The sequence below is a fragment of the Sinohyriopsis cumingii genome, chromosome 5 (assembly GCF_028554795.1).
Source record: "Sinohyriopsis cumingii isolate HCF-2022 chromosome 5, ASM2855479v2, whole genome shotgun sequence".
Classification (NCBI taxonomy): domain Eukaryota; kingdom Metazoa; phylum Mollusca; class Bivalvia; order Unionida; family Unionidae; genus Sinohyriopsis; species Sinohyriopsis cumingii.
This window is the reverse complement of record NC_142965.1, coordinates 98,277,317-98,301,182: the sequence shown is the minus strand read 5'-3', so window position 1 is coordinate 98,301,182 and position 23,866 is coordinate 98,277,317. Positions and strand designations below refer to the sequence as shown.

The 23,866-nt window shown below is 33.6% G+C and overlaps 1 protein-coding gene across 3 annotated transcripts in view; it reads right to left on the bottom strand.

Annotated features, from left to right (window-relative positions):
* Positions 1 to 3,881: 3,881 nt before the first annotated feature.
* The window catches only part of LOC149799844 (guanine nucleotide exchange factor DBS-like), a 202,679-nt gene continuing 182,694 nt past the window's right edge, over positions 3,882 to 23,866 (bottom strand). For 2 of the 3 annotated variants that reach the window (XM_089959262.1, XM_089959265.1), the window contains 3 exons: positions 21,475 to 21,670; positions 13,792 to 14,017; positions 3,882 to 12,140 (listed from right to left, as the gene is read on the bottom strand). In XM_089959262.1, the coding sequence (XP_089815388.1) occupies positions 12,049 to 12,140; positions 13,792 to 14,017; positions 21,475 to 21,670 (514 nt within the window). In that variant the 3' untranslated portion in view covers positions 3,882 to 12,048. The remainder of the gene's footprint in view (positions 12,141 to 13,791; positions 14,018 to 21,474; positions 21,671 to 23,866) is intronic. The other variant, XM_089959263.1, reaches the window with a different exon arrangement.

Sequence of the window (23,866 nt, the reverse complement as noted above, 5' to 3'; positions counted from 1 at the left end):
TCGGGAATCCGAGTGCAAAGCCACTCCGCATTTCGTCAACTGTGGAAAGGAACACCATGCTAATTCAAAGGAATGTGACACATGGGAACAGGAGAAGGAAATCCAGAGGGTTGAATACACATCCAACATCCCCTATCCAGATGCCAGGAAGCTCGTACAAGCTAGAACATCACTCCCCGGCCCGGTCTTCTCAACTGTAGTGAAAAGCAACCAAAAAGCAACGAAAGATGCACAAACCTAAACAAACCCACCTGAATCCCCTTCCAGCTCGAACATTTCACATTACAAACCTCCCAAAAGTCCATTTCTACTTAAACAACATTCGACAATACTCCACCACCAAGATCGCCAAACAGTAAAAAAAAAAGTCGCAAACAAATAGGCAGCAAAAGGGGTCTGATGACCCCATAAAGCTGCACAATAGGTTTGGAGACTTTGAGGATACGGATGCAGAAGAAACTGCTCCATGTCCTTAAGGTGGCTCCAGACCTAACAACAAAAATTACAACTAACCAAACAGATTGCCTCTGCGAGAGGTCTAACCTAGCTCCAGAATCTTCAATATAAACTTGTAATGAAGAACACCATCATACAATGAACTATAGTAGACTTAAAGCCAACTACCATGATATTCTTTTGCTTTTAAACCAACATAATCTTGCAGTACTATGTCTTGAGGAAACTTTCTTGAAAGATAATGGATAACTTCACACTTTAAAACTACTCCTGTTTAACAACTACTCTCAAAGTGTTGACAGAGCCTCAGGAGGAGTCTCTGTTATTGTGAACAAAAGAGCCCATCATAGTGTCATCCCTTTAAACACAAATTTACAAGCCATTGCTCTTAGCATCACTCTAAATCGAGTGATTACCTTTTGTTCTATTTACATACCACCAAACACCAACCTAGTACCAAATGAATTAGACAATCTTGTTAAACAACTCCAAGCACCCTTTGTTTTACTCGGGAATTTTAATGCCCATAACATTTTGTGGGGATCAAATCACATAAGTGACAAAGGCCACAAAATAGAAGACTTCATTTCCAGACACGATTTGTGTCTATATAACACCAAATCACCGACATATTTACACCCACGAACGGGTACATACACGTATCTGTTTGACAATATGTTCTTCTTTGCTGCTTTTGGACTATGAATGGAAGGTTGCTGATGACCTTCACAGCAGTGATCACTTTCCAATATTCCTTGAAAATATTAACTCTATGATGCAATTCCACAATGGAATATAAAGAAGGCCAACTGGGCTAAGTTTGAAACACTCTGTAAAACTAGGCTGAATGAGGATACAGTTTTCAATGCTAATGATCCTATTCAGCATTTTACATTTATATTATTAGAGATTGCAGAAGAATCTATCCCCAAGTCCTCACCAAAATGTAAAAGAACCCCAAAACCTTGGTTCACTAAGGAATGTAAGGAAGCCATTAGACAACGCCGAGAAGCCTTGAAAAAATCATCCGACACCCGAAAATTTAAGTAAATATCGTATTCTCCGGGCTAAAGCTCACCGCAAAATCAAAGAAAGTATACGAGCATCATAAAAGAAATATGTTTCTTCTTTAAACTCTCGTTCCTCTACTAAGAAAGTTTGGGAAACGATCCGCAAAATAAACGGAAAGAGAAAAAAAACAATTCTCTCCGACATCTGAAACTGAACAAAAACAATTTTAGTTCAAAACATGACATAAATGTTCTTGCTGACACATTTTCTAAATATTCCTCATCATCTAATTATTCAGAAGCCTTCCAAAAATTGAAAACTCAAAAAGAAAAGTCACGTTTAAAATTTACATCCAACAACTCGGAAAGTTATAACCAACTGTTCTCACTATCAGAGCTTATGGAGGCTTTAGACAAGGCCCATGATACATCCGCTGGGCCTGACAAAATACATGATCAGTTTTTAAAACACCTTCCAGAATCGTCATTAACATCTCTTCTGAAACTCTTCAATGATTTATGGATTGCTGGTAATCTACCTAAGATCTGGAAAGAAGCAATAGTAATACCAGTTCCCAAACCAGGTAAAGATGGCGAAGATCCTACCAACTATCGACCTTTTGCACTCACAAGCTGTGTGTGCAAAACAATGGAACGAATGATCAATTCTTGGCTTGTAGGGTGCCTAGAAACAAACAATGTAATATCTCCATTCCAAAGTGGGTTTCGTTATGGACAGAGTACCAGTGATCATCTGGTTAGACTGGAAACATTTATTTGTGACGCATTTGTCAAGAAAGAACATTTAGTAACGATTTTCTTCGATTTAGAAAAGGCCTATGACACGACATGGTAGTATGATATACTAAATGACCTCCACGATCTAGGTCTAAAAGGCCGTCTGCCCTCTTTCATATCAAACTTTCTCTCAGACAGAGAATTTAAAGTACGAGTGGGCTCTACCCTCTCAGATCTGCACAAGCAAGAGATGGGTGTGCCCCAGGGCAGCATTTTGTCTGTGACGCTTTTCAACATCAAAATTAATAGAATCACCAAGTGTTTGGCTCCTGGTGTGGATTGCTCACATTATGTTGATGATTTTCTAATATGTTATCCATCAAGCACATGCATACAATCGAAAGACAACTACAGCAAAATATAAACAAGATTCAAAATTGGGCCAGTACTAATGGTTTCAAATTCTCGAAATCAAAAATGGTATGTATGCATTTCTGTCAGTTACGAAGACATCATGACGAACCTAAACTCGTGCTGGATGGAACACCTATTCCAGTTGTTGAGGAAACAAAGTTTTTAGGTATTATCTTAGACAGGAAACTGACTTTTATTCCACACCTAAAGAACTTGAAAGCTAAATACTTAGAATCTCTACATCTACTTAAAGTAGTAACGCACACTGACTGGGGTGCTGATAGAAAAGTCATCCTCAATTTATATAGAACGTTTATTCGCTCCAACAGGACTATGGTTGCGTTGTTTATGGTTCAGCAACAAATGCTTGACCCAATTCATCATCAGGGAATAAGACTCTGTGAGCATTTAAGACATTCCTGTGTGAAAGCCTTCTCGCTGAAGCGAACAAACCACCTTTATCACATCATAGAGAAATGCTTTCTGCACAGTATGCTCTCAAATGAAAATTGAATGCTCTGAACCCTTCTTTTTCAGCTGTTTTTCAAACCAAATACAAAACCATATACGAAAATAAACCAAATGCCATAACTTCCTTTGGCATTAGAATATCATCCACCCTTGACAGTATCAAAATTAATCTTTCTAAACTTCAGAAAGCGTTTGTCTCCGAAACACCTCCCTGGCTACATAAACAACCAAATGTACTTTTTACACTTCACCATGGAAACAAAATCTGAGACAAACTCTTCCATCTTTCACAATTCTTATCATGAATTCCTCACCGAATTTAAAAATTATACAAAACTTTATACCGACGGATCAAAAGATGAGGAAAAGGCTGCTGCAGCCTTTGTTAATGAAAAACGCACAAGCTTACCAAATGGCACATCAATTTTTTGTGCAGAAATCAAACATCTATTCTAAACTGTGACTTTTATGCCATCACCTTGAGCAGTTTTATGTAATGTATATTCCGTCCCTTATTTTCAATACCTTTTCATGTCTTTATTCACATACACCATTTACATTCCCTGTTGTTCGGGAAGCTTTATTTTATACTGTTACCATCTTGTTGTTTTACCTTCAACTCTTTTGGTTTTATATCACTGGTCGATATGAAACCTTTTACCACTTTCAAATGATCCTACATATAACCTTTTGTATGGTGCCAAATAGCCTAACAGTGCTGGTGTGCCATAAAAATAAAATCAATCAAAGAAATGTGATACTTTTTCTGATGTAAGCACAAAAAGGCAACAATACCATTTATTTTTTTTTATTTTGGGCCATCTTGCATTAAAAATTGACATTATATCCAATGAATGGGTTCCAAAATGTCACAGATCAGTCAATTACAATCTAATACAAGAACAAACTAAATTAAATAAATACACAGTAAAGCAGACATTCTGACTGAAATGTAACAATTATTCCTCAGCTGTTAATTATATTTGTGACTCATTTAAATGCGGGTAATTTTGGGAAGAAGATGTTAACAAATAACTGAAATAATAACACAAAAGTAATGTGTCACATATTGCCTAACTAAGAACACAAATACTGAACACCCATAAACCATGGAAACGGTTTTAAAATATGAGATATTAGACTATATATTCATTATTACTGAATTCAGTCATATTATTTAAAAATTGGAAGATGTTATTCCTGCCAAAGCCCATCCTTATGTAAAAGAATCGAAGAACTCATCTCGCTATCCCATATATAATTATGTAATCTTATGTAATTCCAGTATGCTACATTGCTTTGAAAAATGCAACAAGGATAGAACTTGTGAAAGAAACTATCAGAACTGAATGATATTACTTACCAATAAAGACTTTAACTTTTAATGAAGTATTCAATGTCACATGACTTGAAATGGAACCGGAAGCAGTTGCCTTGTAAGATAAGTTAATAAAATTGGTTGAATGCTTGGGTTGGCATTTAGAGAAAATTACAATCAGAAAAAAGAAAGCTGGAACTACCTGAAAACATTTGTGAGATTAAATTAATCCAAATCAGTACAGACAACTGGTGTTGAGGATGATTGCTGGTGAATCTTACTTGTTTTTAATTGTTTACAAAACCCAGATTTTTACATTTCCAAGGGCCATAACAATAAAGAAAAGAACACGGATCTTTACAATACCAAAGACCATAGCAATGAAACAACACAAAACCCAGATTTTTACATTGTCAAGGGCCAAAACAAGGAAACAACACAAAACCCAGATTTTTACGTTGCCAAGGGCCATAACAATTCAAAATACAAACCCAGATTTTTACACTGTCAAGGCCATAACAATACAAAATACAAACCCAGACTTTTACATTGCCAAGGGCCATAAGAAATGCTGAGAACCTAATGTCTTGTATTGTACTTGGTTCTCCACAGTATCTGCCATTAAATAACTGCATAGAAAAGTATATAATTTAACCCCACTGCCCTATATCGGTACAAATTTTTTATCACATGTATGCAGAAATATAAAAAATATTTCCTAATTAAAAGGCATATTCTTCTCGCTCAATAAATGTATGCTGTTGGTGAAAGCATTTTTCTGAGATATCTTTTGTATTAAAGCAAAGACCTGGGGAAGAACAGTTAAGCTAGTACATTTATAATAATTATAACATATTTTGCACATTTAGAGTTGGTAAAAAAATTTATAATTATACAAATTTCACCTTTTTTTCAAAATCTTGTGGGTTTTTTTCTTCTTATTTTTTAAATGTTATTGCATACACTCTTTTTAGATACATGTATGTTCTTTTCATCATTTTTTTATTTTTCAGTAATGTTATTTCTGTATAATGCATTTAGATATGTTTTTTATATAATTTCTTTTTTATTTGTCAATAATATTATTTCCATATATTGCATCTAGATATGTATGTTCTTTACATAATTTGTTTTTATCTTTTAATGCTATTTCCACGTGATGCATTTTTTCTTCTTATTTTTCAATACAGTTGTTTCTGTAGAATGCATTTAGATATGTTCTTTTCATCATGTTTTGTTTAAATTTTCCATTAATATTATTTCCATATAATGCATGCAGATATACTCTTTCATTGTGTTTTGTTTAAATTTTCCATTAATGTTTTTTCCATACAATGCATTTAGTTATGTACTTTTCATCGTGTTTTGTTTCAAGTTTCCATTAATGTTATTTCCATACAATGCATTTAGTTATGTACTTTTCATCGTGTTTTGTTTAAATATTCCATTGATGTTATTTCCATACAATGCATTTAGATATGTTTTTTTTTTTATTTTTCACTAATGTTATTTCTGTACATGGCATTCAGATATCTTCTTTTCATCATTTGTTGGGGTCTTTTTTTGTTTTAGTTGTCTGAATAATGTTATTTCCATACAATGCATTTAGTTATTTTTTTTCCTCATGTTTTGTTTAAATTTTCCATCAATGTTATTTCCATACAATGCATTTAGTTTTGTTCTTTTCTTCATGTTTTGTTTAAATTTTCCATTAATATTATTTCCATACAATGCATGCAGATATACTCTTTTCATTGTGTTTTGTTTAAATTTTCAATTAATGTTATTTCCATACAATGCATTTAGTTATTTTTTTCATCATGTTTTGTTTAAATTTTCCATTAATGTTATTTCCATACAATGCATCTAGATATGTTCTTTTTATTTATTTTTCACTAATGTTATTTCTGTATATGGCATTCAGATGTCTTCTTTTCATCATTTGTTGGGTTTTTTTTGGTTTTAGTTGTTTCAATAATGTTATTTCCATACAATGGATTTAGATATGTTCCTTTCATCATTTGTTAGTAAAAACAATGTTGTAATTAAATCATAATAATTTCCAATCTCTCATATTAATTTTTCCAATCTCTCATATTAATTTCTAACTCTTTATTACCGATTTGTAACAACTGACATGCTGACATAATGATACAAATTTTGTGGTAAGCATTAATTTGTCACCAGCAACCATCCTTAACATATAGACAGCTAAATTAGCCATTGATTTAACAATATGCCACAGTAATGATAATTTACAAGATTCAAAAGCTGCCTATGAAAATGACGAAAAAAGAATAATATACACATAACAAACAGTAAGAATAGAATAACATACCTATAATGGTCATAAATTTGAGTAATTTTTCACAGCTGACAGACCAAAACATAGAACCTCTTCACATGATTTATAACATTCATTAAAATGTCTAAACTTTAAGTATATTTTAAGGATAAAAGGCAAAGTTGAAATGAACAAAAAAGCAAACACGATCTAAAGATAAAATTACTTTAAAACACTTGCAATAAGAACTTGATAACAAGTCATAAAAATTTACACCTAATAACAGGAATAAAACTCGCTGTATCACAGAATTTCTCAGATTTAGTAAAAAGAATACGTGTACATTCATTTAAATTATCATGTCTTACAGTGTACTATAATATTGCAACTTTACACAGAATAAATGTTTTAAACAACAACCACTAGGAATGTACAGGTTTATCATTCTTAAGTTATACAAACTGATTTAATATAAACATTGATAGAATAAATATGCCATATATTTTATTTAACATTTTAGAGATTTTTAAAGGATATTTGCAGCAATATTTTATTTGAAAGCTCATGTATCTTTTTCTCAATCAAAAGCCACTTTCTAATAACCTGCATGTTAAAAATTTCAGCAGCAAAGCTATTACCAAATGGATAAATAATGACACTAAACATCTGAATTCTTTACATCATAACTTGCTAATAATGCAATGGAATCTTACCATTTCAATTTACCGCTTTGTCAGAATGAATCGTTATAGTTTCAAGATTGGTTGATCTGTTGGATGATCTACATTTACTTTGTCAGAATGAATCGTTATAGTTTCAAGATTGGTTGATCTATTGGATGATCTACATTTACTTTGTCAGAATGAATCGTTATAGTTTCAAGATTGGTTGATCTATCGGATGATCTACATTTGCTTCGTCAGAATGAATCACAATAGTTTCAATATCTGTGGATCTGTTGGACCCTTAACTTTACATACTGTTATTTCAGAAAAATTATACATATCGTCTATAACTGCTTATAAGTCAAGTCCAGCTGCAGACAACATAGACCCTGATCTGCCATCACATAAAGCTCCAGCAGATTAGGTTCTATGTTGCTTGTTTTACTCATCATTTAGTAGAAACTGTATAAACCTAGGATGGGCTAAATTCAGTCTGTGACCTGGTTTTATCCATTAATTTACATCATACAGTGTGGCTTTAAAAATCACTTATTTGACCCATGTGCTGGACAAAGTTGCTTATGCCTGGTATAGACTCAGATCTGCCAGTGTACTATGCAACAGCAAATCTGGGTGTATGCAGTTTGCATTTGGATCTGACATGTATATGAAATGGCTGGCAACTATATAATTCATCATACAACAAACTTAACATGTTAGTAAAAAATATTAACATAATTTATCTTATAAATAAAATTGTAGGATTTTAAATAAATCATTATATTCTCCAATCTATGGAACCAAATAAATATATAGTTTCACTCATTTTAAATTCTCACAATTAAATTCTAAAAATGTATCGAGATGGGTTGGGTTTTAAACATTATTATCACAAAACAAAGATAAATGCAGCATTATCATTGAACATTGACTAACCCCATTCTCAGTATGAAATAAAAAATTAGATCAATGTGCTATAGGTAAAAGTGACTTTTTGATCCATATGAACACTCATTTGTAATGTTAAGAAAACATACCTTTTTAACAGCAATTATCCAAAATAGTCAATCCAATACAGTTACCATATATGAACAAACATAAAAAATATCAACATATTTGCTGGAAATGCAAAAGCTGGTGAAAATCATAACTTCTGATAACTTAATAACACTTAATTTCGATTGCACTTGCTTTTATATTCACTCTAATGTGTCTCTGGTGCAGATTCTGAAAAGTTTGTATAACACAAATGAGAAAAATTCCAATGATTCTTTACTTTCAATGAATGGAAACCATGACAAATGATGGTTTGAAGCAGCACATGAGCAGACCTTGTAATATTCCAATGACATCACAGTGCAATGCATCTGAGCCTCCACATTTAGTCTGGTTCCTTTTGTTTTAGTGGGTTTTCATTGTATTCAAAAGGAACAACAATGGGACCCAGTCAAGGTTCTTGTGCACTAATCCATGAAGAGCATGAACTTCGGATTAGCTGACACAGGATTAAAGCATCATTATGGCAGGGATGTATTCTGAATGAGTAAGATCAGTGCGATGCATATTGCATGCTCAACTGTGACTGCTATAAACCCAGACCTGACATCAGATAATGTGATGAAGTCTACGCTATTTGTTTGTTATCTTAAGAAGCAAACTGCACAGGCTGTTCAGAACATCCTCAGCTCATTCTGATGCAAGTCAAAAAACTTTGGATATATGAAACAGGATGGGAGGTATCCAACTTAATATTTACAAAATGTGGACAGAAAAGATCTGCAGAAAAAGATATATACCAAAAATAATATTTGATCCTGTTTTAACAATCAATGAAAAAATATGTGCACTTATAATTTTCAATGTTATTCCTAAAATCTCTGAATAAAAAAAATAGAAATCATTCAGTTTCAATAGCTTCAAATCACTACATACTTTGCAATTGGTAATGATATATCATCAATGTCATATGATGTCAAAAAAGTTATTCAGGCATAGAAACAACCATAGGCTTAAGGGTAGTTATTCAACATAGCCAGTACTTACATCTGAAGTAACTTTCCAGCATGCAGCAGAAAAGGTTAAGGACATTCCGATTGATCACAGACCCTGACCTGTTAGCACATTATTTGACAGCAGATTAGGGTCTATACTGTCTCACAGATGAATGCACCTTGTACTTGAGCAAATATGGTAAGTACATTTTATTTGCTGGAATGTAAGAATGCACATTTATCTAGTCACCATTATGGAATTTCAGTGTAACACTATGTTACTGCATTTGAGTATTCTGTTACATTTATGTTGACTTCAAGTCGCACTGTCAATTGTTACACTGCTATAACCTTGAAGTGAACTGGCAGAAATAATCTCCAAACTCATAACTCCAGTTCTTAAATAAATTATTATTGTGTAGTGTATACAAGTTATCAGATAACTCGGCTTTGATACATTTTGTACTGGTATTACAGCTGCATTGCAATACAAATGATGACAGTGTATAAAATATCTTTAGTCTTAGTATATATAAAGCTCCTTTTATTCTCATCATACTAAATCTTCATACATCTATTAACAATATCATGTTTATGCACACTTAAAAAAACTATGGTGAATTAATGTTAAAGATATACCCTAATTATCATATCCAATAAATGCATATTGGTATACATTTGCCATATCATGTCCATTAATTTCACATAGCACAGTCAACTCCATTGAACCATAACTGTTCACTACCCAATAAATAACAATAATATTCATACCACATCATATTCAATAAATTCATACTGGTATACATTTACCACATTATGTCCATTAATTTCATATAACACAGTCAGTCCCACTGAGCCATAACTGTTCACCACCCAATAAATAACCAAACTATCCATGCCATATCATGTCCAATAAATGTATACTGGTAAACATTCACTGTATCCTATCTGGAAATTCAAATACCACAATCAGTCCCATTGAGCCATAAACTGCAGATCAAGTAAACAAGAACTATACTGGAAATTCAAATACCACAATCAATCCCATTGAGCCATAAACTGCAGATCAATTAAACAAGAACTATAGTGTCTATATTATATCAAGTTCAATAAATGATCACATTCTCAAGGAAAAGATCTCACAAATGCCCAAAGTTATTTTACCAAATGATAGTGATTTAAATTTTGCATTTTTTTTTATTGATACTGAAAGCCGTAATTATTGTGTACCTGTCACTTGGTTTCCTATGCAAATGTACTGCATGTGATGATTCAGAAAATTTACCAATTACTGGATGGTATCAGGCAATATACACTCACTTGTAACTTGAGTCAAACTGCAAACAACAAAGATCCTGATCTGCTGTAGCATAACGCACCATCAGCAGATCAGGGTCTATGTTATTCTAATGATTACTCCTAACAAACTGCAAAGACCAAAGATATGCCAGTGCATAATGCAATGGTAGATCTGGGTCTGTGCAGTTTGCAATTGGACTTGTCTTTTAAGCGTGTATGTATGGTACTGGGTGTTCACAAGCACATGTAGGACACAGTAAGTTTGTTGCTAGCAAGATGATATGATAACAGGTCTACCATGAAGCAATAGTATGTAAAACTAATGTCAATTCTGTCATGAAAGAAATTGAAAGAAAATTTCTCTTCAAACATGTAATTACTTTAAGTTTTGGAAAGACAGTTTATATTCAATTTATTACTGAACAAATGGAGGTGTATGAAAAATATTTTAAACTGTTTGTGCTGTTGGATACTTTGGTCTTATGCAAAGTATGTAGGACTGACAAACTCACCTCATTATAGTTAGGTCTCACCCACAATATCGAACAATACAAACTCAATAATTTGTAATTATTGAGCTGTTTTGACTTAGCAGTTAATCTTTGCAACAATGAGATTGATCTGTGTTAACACTGAAGAAAATCTGTCATGGCCAATAAGCATTCTGACAATAAAACATGTCTGTCTTGACTTCATGTCTGATGTGTCCTGACACCAAAAATAATGTCCTGACAAATGATCTTTACCATTACTCTGAACAATCTGTCATGACTTCACAGTACCTTTCTGCTAATAAGTAGTAAGATATATGATGACATTTCAGTAGCTATCTACTGACATCTGTCACATCACTACAGCTTGTAACTAACATGGAGGAAATCTGTTGCAACACAAATGCAGCCCTTGACCGACACTTCAGAAAATTCGTACTGACCACAAACTCAAATGTGGTGAAATATGTGATGACAGCAAAGTATCTCTATATCCAAAATTAAGAGGAACTGTCATGACAATACTATTTACTGATTATGACACTCTTGGAAATGTGACATGATGATATATTAGCTACGTCTTCATCACCCAAGAACTGCTGTAGGTCTTTAATGACACTGAAGAAAAAGCTCTCTTTACTAACACTAAGGAAAATCTGTCATGGCTCTGTGACTGGTCTTCATCACTCAATACGATCTGTCATGGCTCTGTGGCTGGTCTTCATCACTCAATACAGTTTGTTATAGTACTGTTGCAGGTCTTTACTGACACTGAAGAAAAGCTCTTTACTGACACCAAGGAAAATCTCATAACACTGTGGTACTCTTACACACAATCTGTCAGCACAGATCTATGTCAACTCTGTGTAAATGTCTGTTGACATTAAAAAGAATCTGCCTCTGTACTTTAGCTAAACTGTTGTCTCATCTACAGGACTATTAGCACTATAACCACTGGTCAAACTTGAATGGCTGGTCATGTGATCAGCAGCATTTCCTGAGCCTGTAAAGAAAAACAGGTCTATATGCTTCAAAATGCAAATACTTCATGCAAATCCATTTCAATTAAAACCAGTTTCAAATTAAGAATTACTGTATATGGGAATATAACAAATAACATGTCACAGTTTTCACTGAAAAGGTGATTCAACAGGTTAAGATGTTTTCATAACTTACAACAAACCTAACCTTTCCTAATAATACCTTGTATTTAATCATGACAACCTAATGTAAATATTTTGGAACAATGAGCAAAACATCAGTTTTCATGGGCCTCGACACGTACAATATAATTTTGGCCTTTGTTGAGATTCAGTCTTACTGGATAAAGAGACCCCCGAGTTTGACCATATTCTTGTTCAGGTTTTAATGTGATGGCTCCCACTGACACTTTGACCCTGTACTTGATGAGGTTTCTATGTGACTGGCTCACACTGACACTTTTACCCTGTACTTGATTTGGCTTCAATGTGACTGACTCCCACTGACACTTTGACCCAGTACTTGATGAGGGTTCAATGCGACTGGCTCCCACTGACACTTTCACCCTGTACTTGATGAGGGTTCAATGTGACTGGCTCACACTGACACTTTTACCCTGTACTTGATGAGAGTTCAATGTGACTGGCTCCCACTGACACTTAAGCAGAATAATGGCTATGTGGTGTCAATTAAAAGTAAAGTTCTCAAAATGTTACTCTACTGGGATAAAAGAATTTTCAGGAATTCAAGAAAAATCCACTTTCTTTGAACTCCTGAGAGTTGAAACCATCTCTAGTGTTCTTCAGTGATAACAAAGTTTTCAGATTAGATGCTGTAATAGACATGGCTGTGTCATATTTACACCATTTTCATTCAGAGCTTAGCAGACATTATTGTAAGTCTGTTGGTGAAACTCCCATGTCAATATGACCATCCATTCAGGGGAGGTAATGACAGCAAAATGTCAAGACAGCCATCTTGGCAGCCATATTGGATGTATGATTGACATAATTTTCATTTAGGATCAACTGTATATCATAACCAAATTTTCAAGATGGTTGCTGAAATGGCCATACTGGACAACAGATAGACACCATTTTCATTTAGTACCAACTACTCATCATACAAAGTCCTCTGGTGAACAATCCTTGTCAAAATAACTTTCCATTCAGAAGAAGTAGCTCAATCAAATGTTCAAGATGGCTATACTAGACATCCCATTTTGGACCAACTAGAAATCATAAAAAGTCTTTTAACGAAAACCCCATGTTGATACAACCATCCATTTAGAAAAAGTGGTAACAAGATTTTCAAGATGGCTGTTATGGCGGTCATATTGGATGTCCAAGTGGCACCATTTTCATTAACACCAAGTGACCTTGGAATGAATGTGTGAAAAGTTTCATGGCAATCATCCAAGTAGTTTTGGAGTACTAAAAATAGTAGCACCATCCATAAGCTCTTTCCGTCCATCAGCAGCAGAGCTAAGACTGGAAAACTCCACAAAAACTGTCTGAAAATAAACCCTTCCAAATGAATATAACAATGAAATACAACAAGATATAGTATAAAAGTGACAGACATGTGGTCTTGACCGTGTACTTAGTGACAGTTTAAGGTATCTTATTGACTTAAGACAATGCAATATGTGACCATGACCATTTGATACTTACCCATGCTGGACATGGAAACATATGACCTTGACTCAGCTCTTGGTGAATGTTCAAGGAAGTTGGCTGGGACCCATCCCTCCTCATTAGTCATCAGATTGCTAACTAACCACCAGCCTGTTGATCCAGTTTTGAGAATTTCCACAATATCTCCCTCTCTTAGACTGATCTCTACATCATCAACAGCATTGTAGTCTGCAATCACAGTGAACTGCTGAAGGTAGGATGGCTGAAAGAAAATGATTTTATTATATCAAGATGGTAAGCAATATATTTATCATGAACAGAGTAATATAAACTAAAAAACAGTTACTGAACATATGACCTGATCTATTCTGGGATGGGGATGGGGGACAGAGTTTTGTGGAAATACAGTTTCATGGCATCATACTTCTAAGTTTAACATGCAATATACTGTGCTAATTTTGGTGATGGATTACATGTTGCAATATTTGTTAGCAATAAAAACAAAAAGTAATACTTCATGAATAATAGAGCTGGGAACCAATAAAACTTCCTTACTGATGGAAACTATTTATGTACTGGTACAGTCACAAAGTACTATGGTATGTACCACCGGAAACTAATACTGCAGTCAAAAAGTACACATGTAATACTGTCCACCTCTAATGAATATGTGTATTTCTGAGTTTGCAGTATGTACAAGTTCATTTGTAAAGTAATTTGCTATCCATTTGATAAAAGTAAAATCTGACCCATTGGTGAACTTTATTCACCTATGAAGCCAGGAATTTTTATGAAATCACATGTAAAAACAAAGATCAAGTAAGGCTTTCTACACAATATATACTCAACTGCAAAATTAAAAATAATGTCAACACAAAAATTTTGATGATGAACACAGACCCACTTATCTTCATCAAAACTGTATGTGCTCATAAGTTGGGTCCAACTACAAACAATACAGACCCTGACCTGTCATCACATAATGTGCTAGCAGATCATGACCGATGGTGATTGTTCTACTGATTACTTCCAACAAAACGCATAGGCCCAGATTTACCAGTCCATTATGTGATGGCAGATCTGGGTCTGTGCAGCTTGCAGTTGAACTTGACTTATGAGTGTGTCTATATGGAACCCTTTCACCCCATTCAAAGTTTCCATGAGATGTCATAGATCAATTTCCTTGTTTAAATTGTATCAATTAATTTTCTTCAAAATATACTGACTCATTATATTTCCATATCAGGATGTTATATTACTATGTGTTTCTTTAACACATTAACCCCTAGCGACGACTTTACAGGGCAGGAAGTAGTAGCCTACTGCCGAGCTCTGTAGCGTCATGGTCATGCATGATACACTAAAGTGGGTGGTATTATAGAAAGGTAGACAGATGTAGCTCTACAATGATACCAAATAATCTGGAATATCTAGTTGCACTACAAAATACAGGTAGAAAAACCTCATTTTTTGGACCCTACTTTTTTAACCCAAAATTCGCCCATGGTTGAAATCCGATTTTGTGTCCGGATTTTATACATTTTGGTCTCAGATCTAAAGCAAACCAGTAAGAACTGCAAACAGACAGATTAGCCTTTGCAAAAAGTAGGATAAGATGGGCATTTAGAATAAAGAGTGGTCTCCATGCAAAAATAATGGCTCTGTTTAACAAAAAAAAAGAAGGAAAAAAAAGAACTCCAACTTTTACCCTTTTGCTCATGCACGAGTCAAATAGCCAATGAAAAACGGTGTTTCTAACACAACTAGGCAGTATGTTACTGAAAGATGACTGGGGATTCGGTGTTTTCGAGTCTATTCAGAAATAACTTTCAAAATGTGTTTCCTACTTGATTTTCAGGCAAAAATGACAAAAAGCTCAAGGGGTTAATGTGTTAAATGTTGAGTATACATCAAAGAAATTTTTTAAATGCAATAAATGTTGACAAGAATACTGTATTCAAGAACTTGAGAATTTATGAACATCATTGTACCTTTTATGACATAATGATAACAGTTATCAGTGTTATAACTATTACATCATAGTATAATATGATAGATCACATTATGAATCAATATCTGATAATACATGATGATAGTATTTATAAATGTTATAACTATTACATCATAGTATAATATGATAGATCACATTATGAATCAATATCTGATAATACATAATGATAGTATTTATTAATGTTATAACTATTACATCATAATATAATATGATAGATCACATTATGAATCAATATCTGATAATACATAATGATAGTATTTATTAATGTTATAATCATTATGTCATGATATAAATATCAATGGTGACACTAAGAAGTAAAACCTAACTGTATAACCAGTATTTATTACATCCAATATGAAATCTGTGACAGCTGACTGACTGTATAACCAGTATTTATTACATCCAATATGAAATCTGTGGCAGTTGACTGACAGTGTAACCAGTATTTATTACATCCAATATGAAATCTGTGGCAGTTGACTGACAGTGTAACCAGTATTTATTACATCCAATATGAAATCTATGGCAACTGACTGACAGTGTAACCAGTATTTATTACATCCAGTATGAAATCTGTGGCAGTTGACTGACTGTATAACCAGTATTTATTACATCCAATATGAAATCTGTGGCAGTTGACTGACAGTGTAACCAGTATTTATTACATCCAATATGAAATCTGTGGCAGTTGACTGACAGTGTAATAAGTATTTATTACATCCAATATGAAATCTGTGGCAGTTGACTGACAGTGTAATAAGTATTTATTACATCCAATTGAAATCTGTGGCAGTTAACTGACTGTATAACCAATATTTATTATATGATGCTCATATAGCATATTTTACACACTACGTATTTCAAATTGTCTTGCTTATGTTTGGATTTCCGAATATCTGCCTTACTGCTTGATTTAGAATTATAGGGTTTCCCCAAATATTAAATAGGCATTCAGGACTAAAATAAGGTCATAAAATCCTGCATTTTCCTGAAATATTTCTTGTTTTAGCTCTGAGGAAAAAACTGAAGATTTCAAATTTGAGAAACTCCGCTACACAATAGTCAAGAATTTATTACCAAAATGTTTAAGCATTTGTCTATGACATTTTAAGCTGTGGTGGTTTGTTGAAAATTTGATTTAAAACGTGAGTTCAACATACAGAGAATCCGAAGATCAACATGGTGGATAGTAATTAAGTGACAAGCAATGGCAGTGATGTGGATGCCAATTTTGATATTGGAAGTTGACATTATTATAATTAGTTGGTTAAATGTAGTTTGAGTAATAAAGAGTACATCCTTCTCTGGCTCCTTGCTGGGCCCCTCTTTGTCTACTATGGTTTCTCTGCCCAGACATGATGTCATTGCAGCAAATATATGCTAATAAGCTAGTAACTAAATTTAGATACGTTGTCATGTTGAACCAATTAGATGACTGACTTGGAGTATGTGGTCAAACATCGTGTCAGTAATTGGTCAGTCATATTCCAACTGGGATGCCTGTAGAAATGCATACAGTCATATTGCAACTGGGACACCTGTAGAAATGCATACAGTCATATTGCAACTGGGACACCTGTAGAGTTGCATTCCTTTCAGGGTAGATGCTGCATTTAATCTTTAACACCCTGATAGAGTTAGCTTTGTGTACAGGCAGATGTCACAGCGTGTACCTCACTTGTCGGTTCATACTTGTGTCAATCAATGCACTATTCCGCTTATTTACTTAGCGATACCATCATTCAATCTTGCAACAATCTAGAGACCTTGCATAGATGTACATGCCTGAGTCATTCATTTTCACATCCTTTGCTACACTGTCATTTCAGCTACATCTTATATTGGTGGACATGTGACTTCCTAACTGGTTATCTAATACATATATCCAATACTGATAATTTAGGCACATCTGGATTATCATGCAGTTCAAAACCTAGTTCATGCGTTTTCCATGTTATTGCATTCTTAATTATTATTATCTTTATTTATCCTTACATTTCCTTAAATTGGGGGCCTTTGTAACAGTTGCATTGTTCCATAGTCACAGGGCTCCCTTCCCTTTGTTTGGGCCATTGCCAAGTTTCATGCATTCACAACTTTGCTTTTGACCCCCAATTTGTGTCAGTACTTAAATGTACTCAACTATTATGCCCATATACTTCATACCCACTTCCTACGGTGCATGTATGAAGTATTGGCTGATGTTTGTTATCATGGTATCCTCATGATCTGACTTGTCAAGTTTCAGTTATCAGTGTCCCTGTATACCTTGTATCAGCCCCTTGCAGCTCCACATACAGAAGTCACACACTCTTCACAACCCAAGTCTCTCTTCCTGAGGTATTCCAATATAAACAATTCAGAGCTAGGCAGGTGCAGTGTGCTGTGACAGGATATGCCCCCATTATGCCAAAGATTATTTATATTTACAATAAAGTTTATAATGAACCTACGTATTGTGCAGTGATTAAATCAACATTGAAGATCATGATCTTTACTTTGTTGAAATTAACAGAGCTGATGATAACTGGTTAGTACAAAATTTCGTTTAAAAACTGAATTTTAACATGCATAGATTGAAACAGCAGTCAGTACTGAAAGAGAAGCAAGTGATGGCAATGATGTGGATGCTGATTTTCATAAAAAATATCGACAATTTTGTGGGAGAAACTGATATTTTAGGCTCCAGGGATCGTGACTACATCAAAATAAACTGAGCAGATCATGACCAGTTAGTGACAATGATGAAAACTTTGGTTTTCAACCAAACTGGACATAAAGTTCACCCATATACTGAGGTTAGTGGACACTGATTCAACACCAAAATCAAGTTTTACCTTGTCACTACACCTCTCCCTCAATAACTCGCAATTAATGGGGTCCACAAACATAGACCACACTATAAGTGAGGGTGTAAGTTACCAAGGGACCTTCAATTTTTTTAAAAATCTGCTTAGACATCGAGAAAACCGCTGGAATGTGGGTGGGGTGGTGTGGTGTAGGGAACTGAGCTGTTTAATGACTGAATCCTCATTTACAATCATGTCGATAATAATTGTTAATAACATGCTTTCTCTAATGAAGCTGTTGATTATTCTGAATAAATAACATTTATTTTCAAAATTTTCAACATGTAAAAGATCATTCTTACTGGTTTCAACAACCATCACATGTACGCAAAAGCATCTGTGGATTACGTCACTGCTTTTTGTTTTGTTGATTAGTCTGGTTCCTGGACCGTTATTTAATACTACAATGCCAAGTCGGGAGTCATAATAGCGGGGAACATAAGACTAACTGTTGATACACCACCAAACAAGATTCTTTTTTGTTTAAACTAGCAAAATTTATTTCGTGAGACAATCATCACAACTCAATTTTTTTTCTTCTTGTTCAATTAGTAAAATATTGATGTCACAATTTCATTGGAAGTAATTGTGAAACTTCTTATCACTATTGATGATATCTGAAAGTGGCAGCTCAGGAATTCTTTAACTGAAACTCGCTTGCCCACAATGGTCCCTATCTGTGAAAGCAAGCTCTTTATTGTACAAAGTATTAATTCTGCTTGGTTGCCTTGTTATCTTTGATCAGAGTTATGAATGAGCCAGTTAATTTAAGGTAGTTTATGTTACATACATAATAACATTTATAACTGTTCGATTGATAAACTTTAGTGAGTTCACCCAACAAACGATTGGGGCCGTTAAATTTTAAGTTTGTAGGACTTGCATGCCTTTTAAGTTTTCCTGTATATTCCACCTCATTTATATGATTCAAAAGACATAATTAACATGATAATACAAAGGAGGCCAGCTTTTAATTCAGTGCAACAATACAGCAAAAATACTTCCAGAAGTCAGTTATCAAAACACAGAAGGCACTTAACTAGGTTATCAAAGAAATGCTTGCAGACATAGCTGTTACAATAGATTGACATATTTACATTTAAATACATGATGATTACACTTAAGGGGAATAAAAGATAGAATTAAAACATAATTTTCACTTAATAAAAATTATTTAATTGGCATTTAAATATTAATGTACTGCCTACACTACATACGACATATTCATTGATCAAAATTTCCTTGAATATCTTTAATTACAGTGTACTAAGAATGTCATTTGGAAGAAAATATAACCAATTTTATGACTTCTTATTAAAATGTTGATTAAAATTTCCAGGTCCAATCTACTGTTTTCGACCATAAAATTAGCGATATATCGAATGTTTCAGTTACCAATTTTGATCATGATTTTCTTCAAGTTCAAAAAATAGGGATCAATTTTTTTTGTATTTTCTGAAATGGGATCCATGCCTGACCCTGCATTATAAGTGGGTTCGTGAGTTATCAGGGCATGAGTTACTGAGGGATTGGTGAATTCTGATTTGATATGGGATCAAGGTCCTGAGCGACATTTAGTTAAATAAACAATCTTTATACAGAACAGGAGCACCCACACTCTGAACCAGAAGGGATGTCAATTAACATTCCAGTTATGAAGGCATTTATAGGTTTAGGTTTTTGTAGGGGTGTTCTATGTCTCTCATCCATGAATGACTATTGAGTACAAAAAAGGATCTTCAGGACTAATTTAAACAGAATTTAAATAGCATTATGTCCCATGATTATTTCAATCAAATATGGAACTACCTACCTTTTACACAAATTCAATTTATAAATCATGTAAAGTAAAACATGTTTCAAACAATTATATTTGTAAAAATAACAAATATGTGCGCATAACATTATGAAATTTTACTTAAAATTGACCAAAATAAAACCAACAAAACTGTGGTATTTTTGCATTAGAATTTATTATGTAATAAAAATACTAAAACAAAATAACAGTTTTGTTGACCTTCCAGTGAGAATCAGTTCTGCTTATCCTCCAATTCTCGAGTGAATAAATCTATTAAAATTGTAATCACCTTTGACCTTCTTGCTGCATTTTTATTTTTATTTTTTTAAATTTACCTTCTTAAAAGGCGTAAGATTCCCCACATTTTATACACTTACATTTAGGAAGTAAAATTAATATTTCAAATAGACAAACAGCATTGAAAGTAAGTTTAAAAGAATATAAAGTCTGTTTTTAGTTTACTTAATTTAACTTTGCATTGAATTTTTTACATCTGCAATTTAAAATAGTACATAACTTTGACAAATCATTTGAAAAACTTGTCCTTTAAAGCCAGACTGACCAACATCACTGCATTCTTATGTTGAGACACCACTTACTGATAAAATATCTAGTTCTTTATAATTGCCTCTGTGTAAACACAAAAGAATTTATATTACTTAATTTTTTTAAAATGTGGTTAGTCTAAATACTGAAATGTTACGTGGCTTTGCTAAGTGCCATATCATAACTGAAATGTTATGTGGCTTGGCTAACTACTATTTCATAACTAAAATGTTATGTCGCTTGGCTAACTACTATTTCATAACTGAAATGTTATGTGGCTTTGCTAAGTGCCATATCATGACTGAAATGTTATGTGGCTTGGCTAACTACTATTTATTTCATAAATGAAATGTTATGTGGTTTGGCTAACTACTATTTCATAAATGAAATGTTGTGTAGCTTGGTAGAGTGCTATGTTATAATTTAAATAATATGTAACTAGGCTAAGTGGTAAAGTTTTTTCACACACTGTGCCACAAAAAACACTGATATTTTATGCTAAAAAAATTTCTTACCTCTACTGGAGAAACATTTTTCTTCTCTCCCATTCTCTCATCATCAGAATTAGAAAGCTCACCACTAGACCACCCCTCCCCCTCATCCATATGCTCCTGAGGTGGGGATTCAGGGGACATCATCTCAAGCCCCACTGGTACTGTGGATGTGTTGTTGTTCCCAGACCCTTGTCTATAACGCCAGCTCTCCAGACTACTTAAATCAGAATAAGCAATAAATAAATACATTTTTAAAAATCTATAAAAAAAATATTTTATTCTTTAATTTCATCAAATTATGGTGATGAATTAGAACCAGAAAATGTATAATAAAATGCACAAAAACATGTGGATTTAAATTTGCAGACTTGATATTTACAGCATGTAACCAATTATCTGCATTTAATCAAACCTCATAATATGAAATGCCAGAATCAGTTTTTTCTCATGTTAATATTTGTATAATAGAAGAAACAAATTTGCAAAATCATCGTTACTTGTAATTTTTCCTTAATTTTGCTCCTATTAAGGGTCTGTTGCAATGACTTCAAAGAAAAAAATGGTTTTAACATTCATTAACACTTCAAGTTTGTTTACTGAATTTACCATAAATTTTAGGACACTGTAAAAGCTGGGGCACAGCAAATTACATCTTTTTTAAAACTTATTAACTCATTAACCACTGGAGGTTTTTGTTGCTTTTGCCTTAAGTTCAAGTAGGAAACACATTTTGAAAGCTATTTCTGAATACATCCTAATACATTGACTTCCAAGAGATTTTCCATTAGCCTAATGCCTAGTTGTGTTAGAAACATCATTTTCCATTGGTTATTTTGCTTGCGCATGAGCAGAAGGGTAAAAGTTGGAGTTCTTTTTTTGCTTAATGAACCCATTATTTTCATATTGAGACCACTCTTTATTCCAAATGACCACCTTATCCACTTTTTGCAATGGTTCACCTGTCTGTGTGCAGTTCAGACTGGTCTGCCTTAGATCTGAGGCCAAAAAGTCTAAAATCCAGACACAAAATCGGATTCTGACCACAGGCGAATTTTGGGTGAAAAAAAAAACAGGTCCAAAAAATTAAGTTTTTCCCTCTGTATTTTGTAGTGCAACTAAAACATCCAGATTATTTGGTATCAGTGTACAGCTACATCTGTCTACCTTTCTATAATACCACCCACTTTAGTGTACCATACATGACCTTGACGCTATAGAGCTTGGCAGTAGGCTATTACCTCCTGCCACGTAAACATGGTGCCAGGTGTTAAAGAGTTAACAAGGATTTTGGATTTTTTTTACAAATTGACAAGGAATGGCTCAATTTGTCATTTATATGCAGTGTCGATGCAAAAGCAATTAAAAACACAAGGAATATTCAAATTTGGTGACATTATCAAAATGCACCCATTAATAGACTATGAGTATTGGGACATTTTATGTAATTACACCTCTTGCTTTATAACTCATGAACCTACTTATAATGTTGGACCAGGCATGGATCCCATTATTTTTCTACACGATATCCAAAGAATTTTCCCCTCTTGGTTAACGGTGAAGAAACCCACAATCACGACTGGTAAAAGTAAACTATAACGTATAGCTCCTTTTATTGTTAAAAACCCACAATCACGGCTGGTAAAAGTAAACTGTAACGTATAGCTCCTTTTATTGTTAAAAACCCACAATCACATCTGGTAAAAGCAAACTGTAATGTATAGCTCCTTTTATTGTTAAAAACAGCAGTTAGTGCCCAAAAATCAGCATCATGAAATTTCTACTTTTATTAAGAAGTCTATTTTTTGTTAAATTTTCTTTACAAAAGAATATTCAGTACTTTGTAAATAACAATATTTGATGATATTTCAATCCATGAAAATGTCAAAAATGCCTCTTGATGGCAGCACTGTAAGAAATAAATACCTATCAATACAGTTTTATCAAGAGAAATTCATGTTTTATTCAATCTTTAAATTCTTTTTTCAGTGTAATCATCACAAATACAATATTCTTGTATTCAAATGTGAAAAGTGTCAATCTGCTGTCACAGCTATGTCAACGAGCATTATGAGAATTAAGTGCCAACTGTGTTTTGATCTCAAGCTCATGGAAGTGTTTGCTGTATTCTTACAATCAATTAAAAGCAGACCTGCTTTGAATCATCACATTAAATATGTCTTTTGTATCAACTAGGGATAAAAAAAATATAAAAGTTACAAGGCATGCAAATCCTACCTGCATAAGAGCTAGCAGTCATGGTAGTGTGTAAGATCAACTTATTTCAGTTGACCAATCAAACACTGTTATACATAGTATTATGTAGATAACACAAAGTATCTAATATAATTAGTGATTCATCCTACTAATTCACATTTGAGATTATGGGAAGCAAGTGCATAGAGTACTCAGTGCA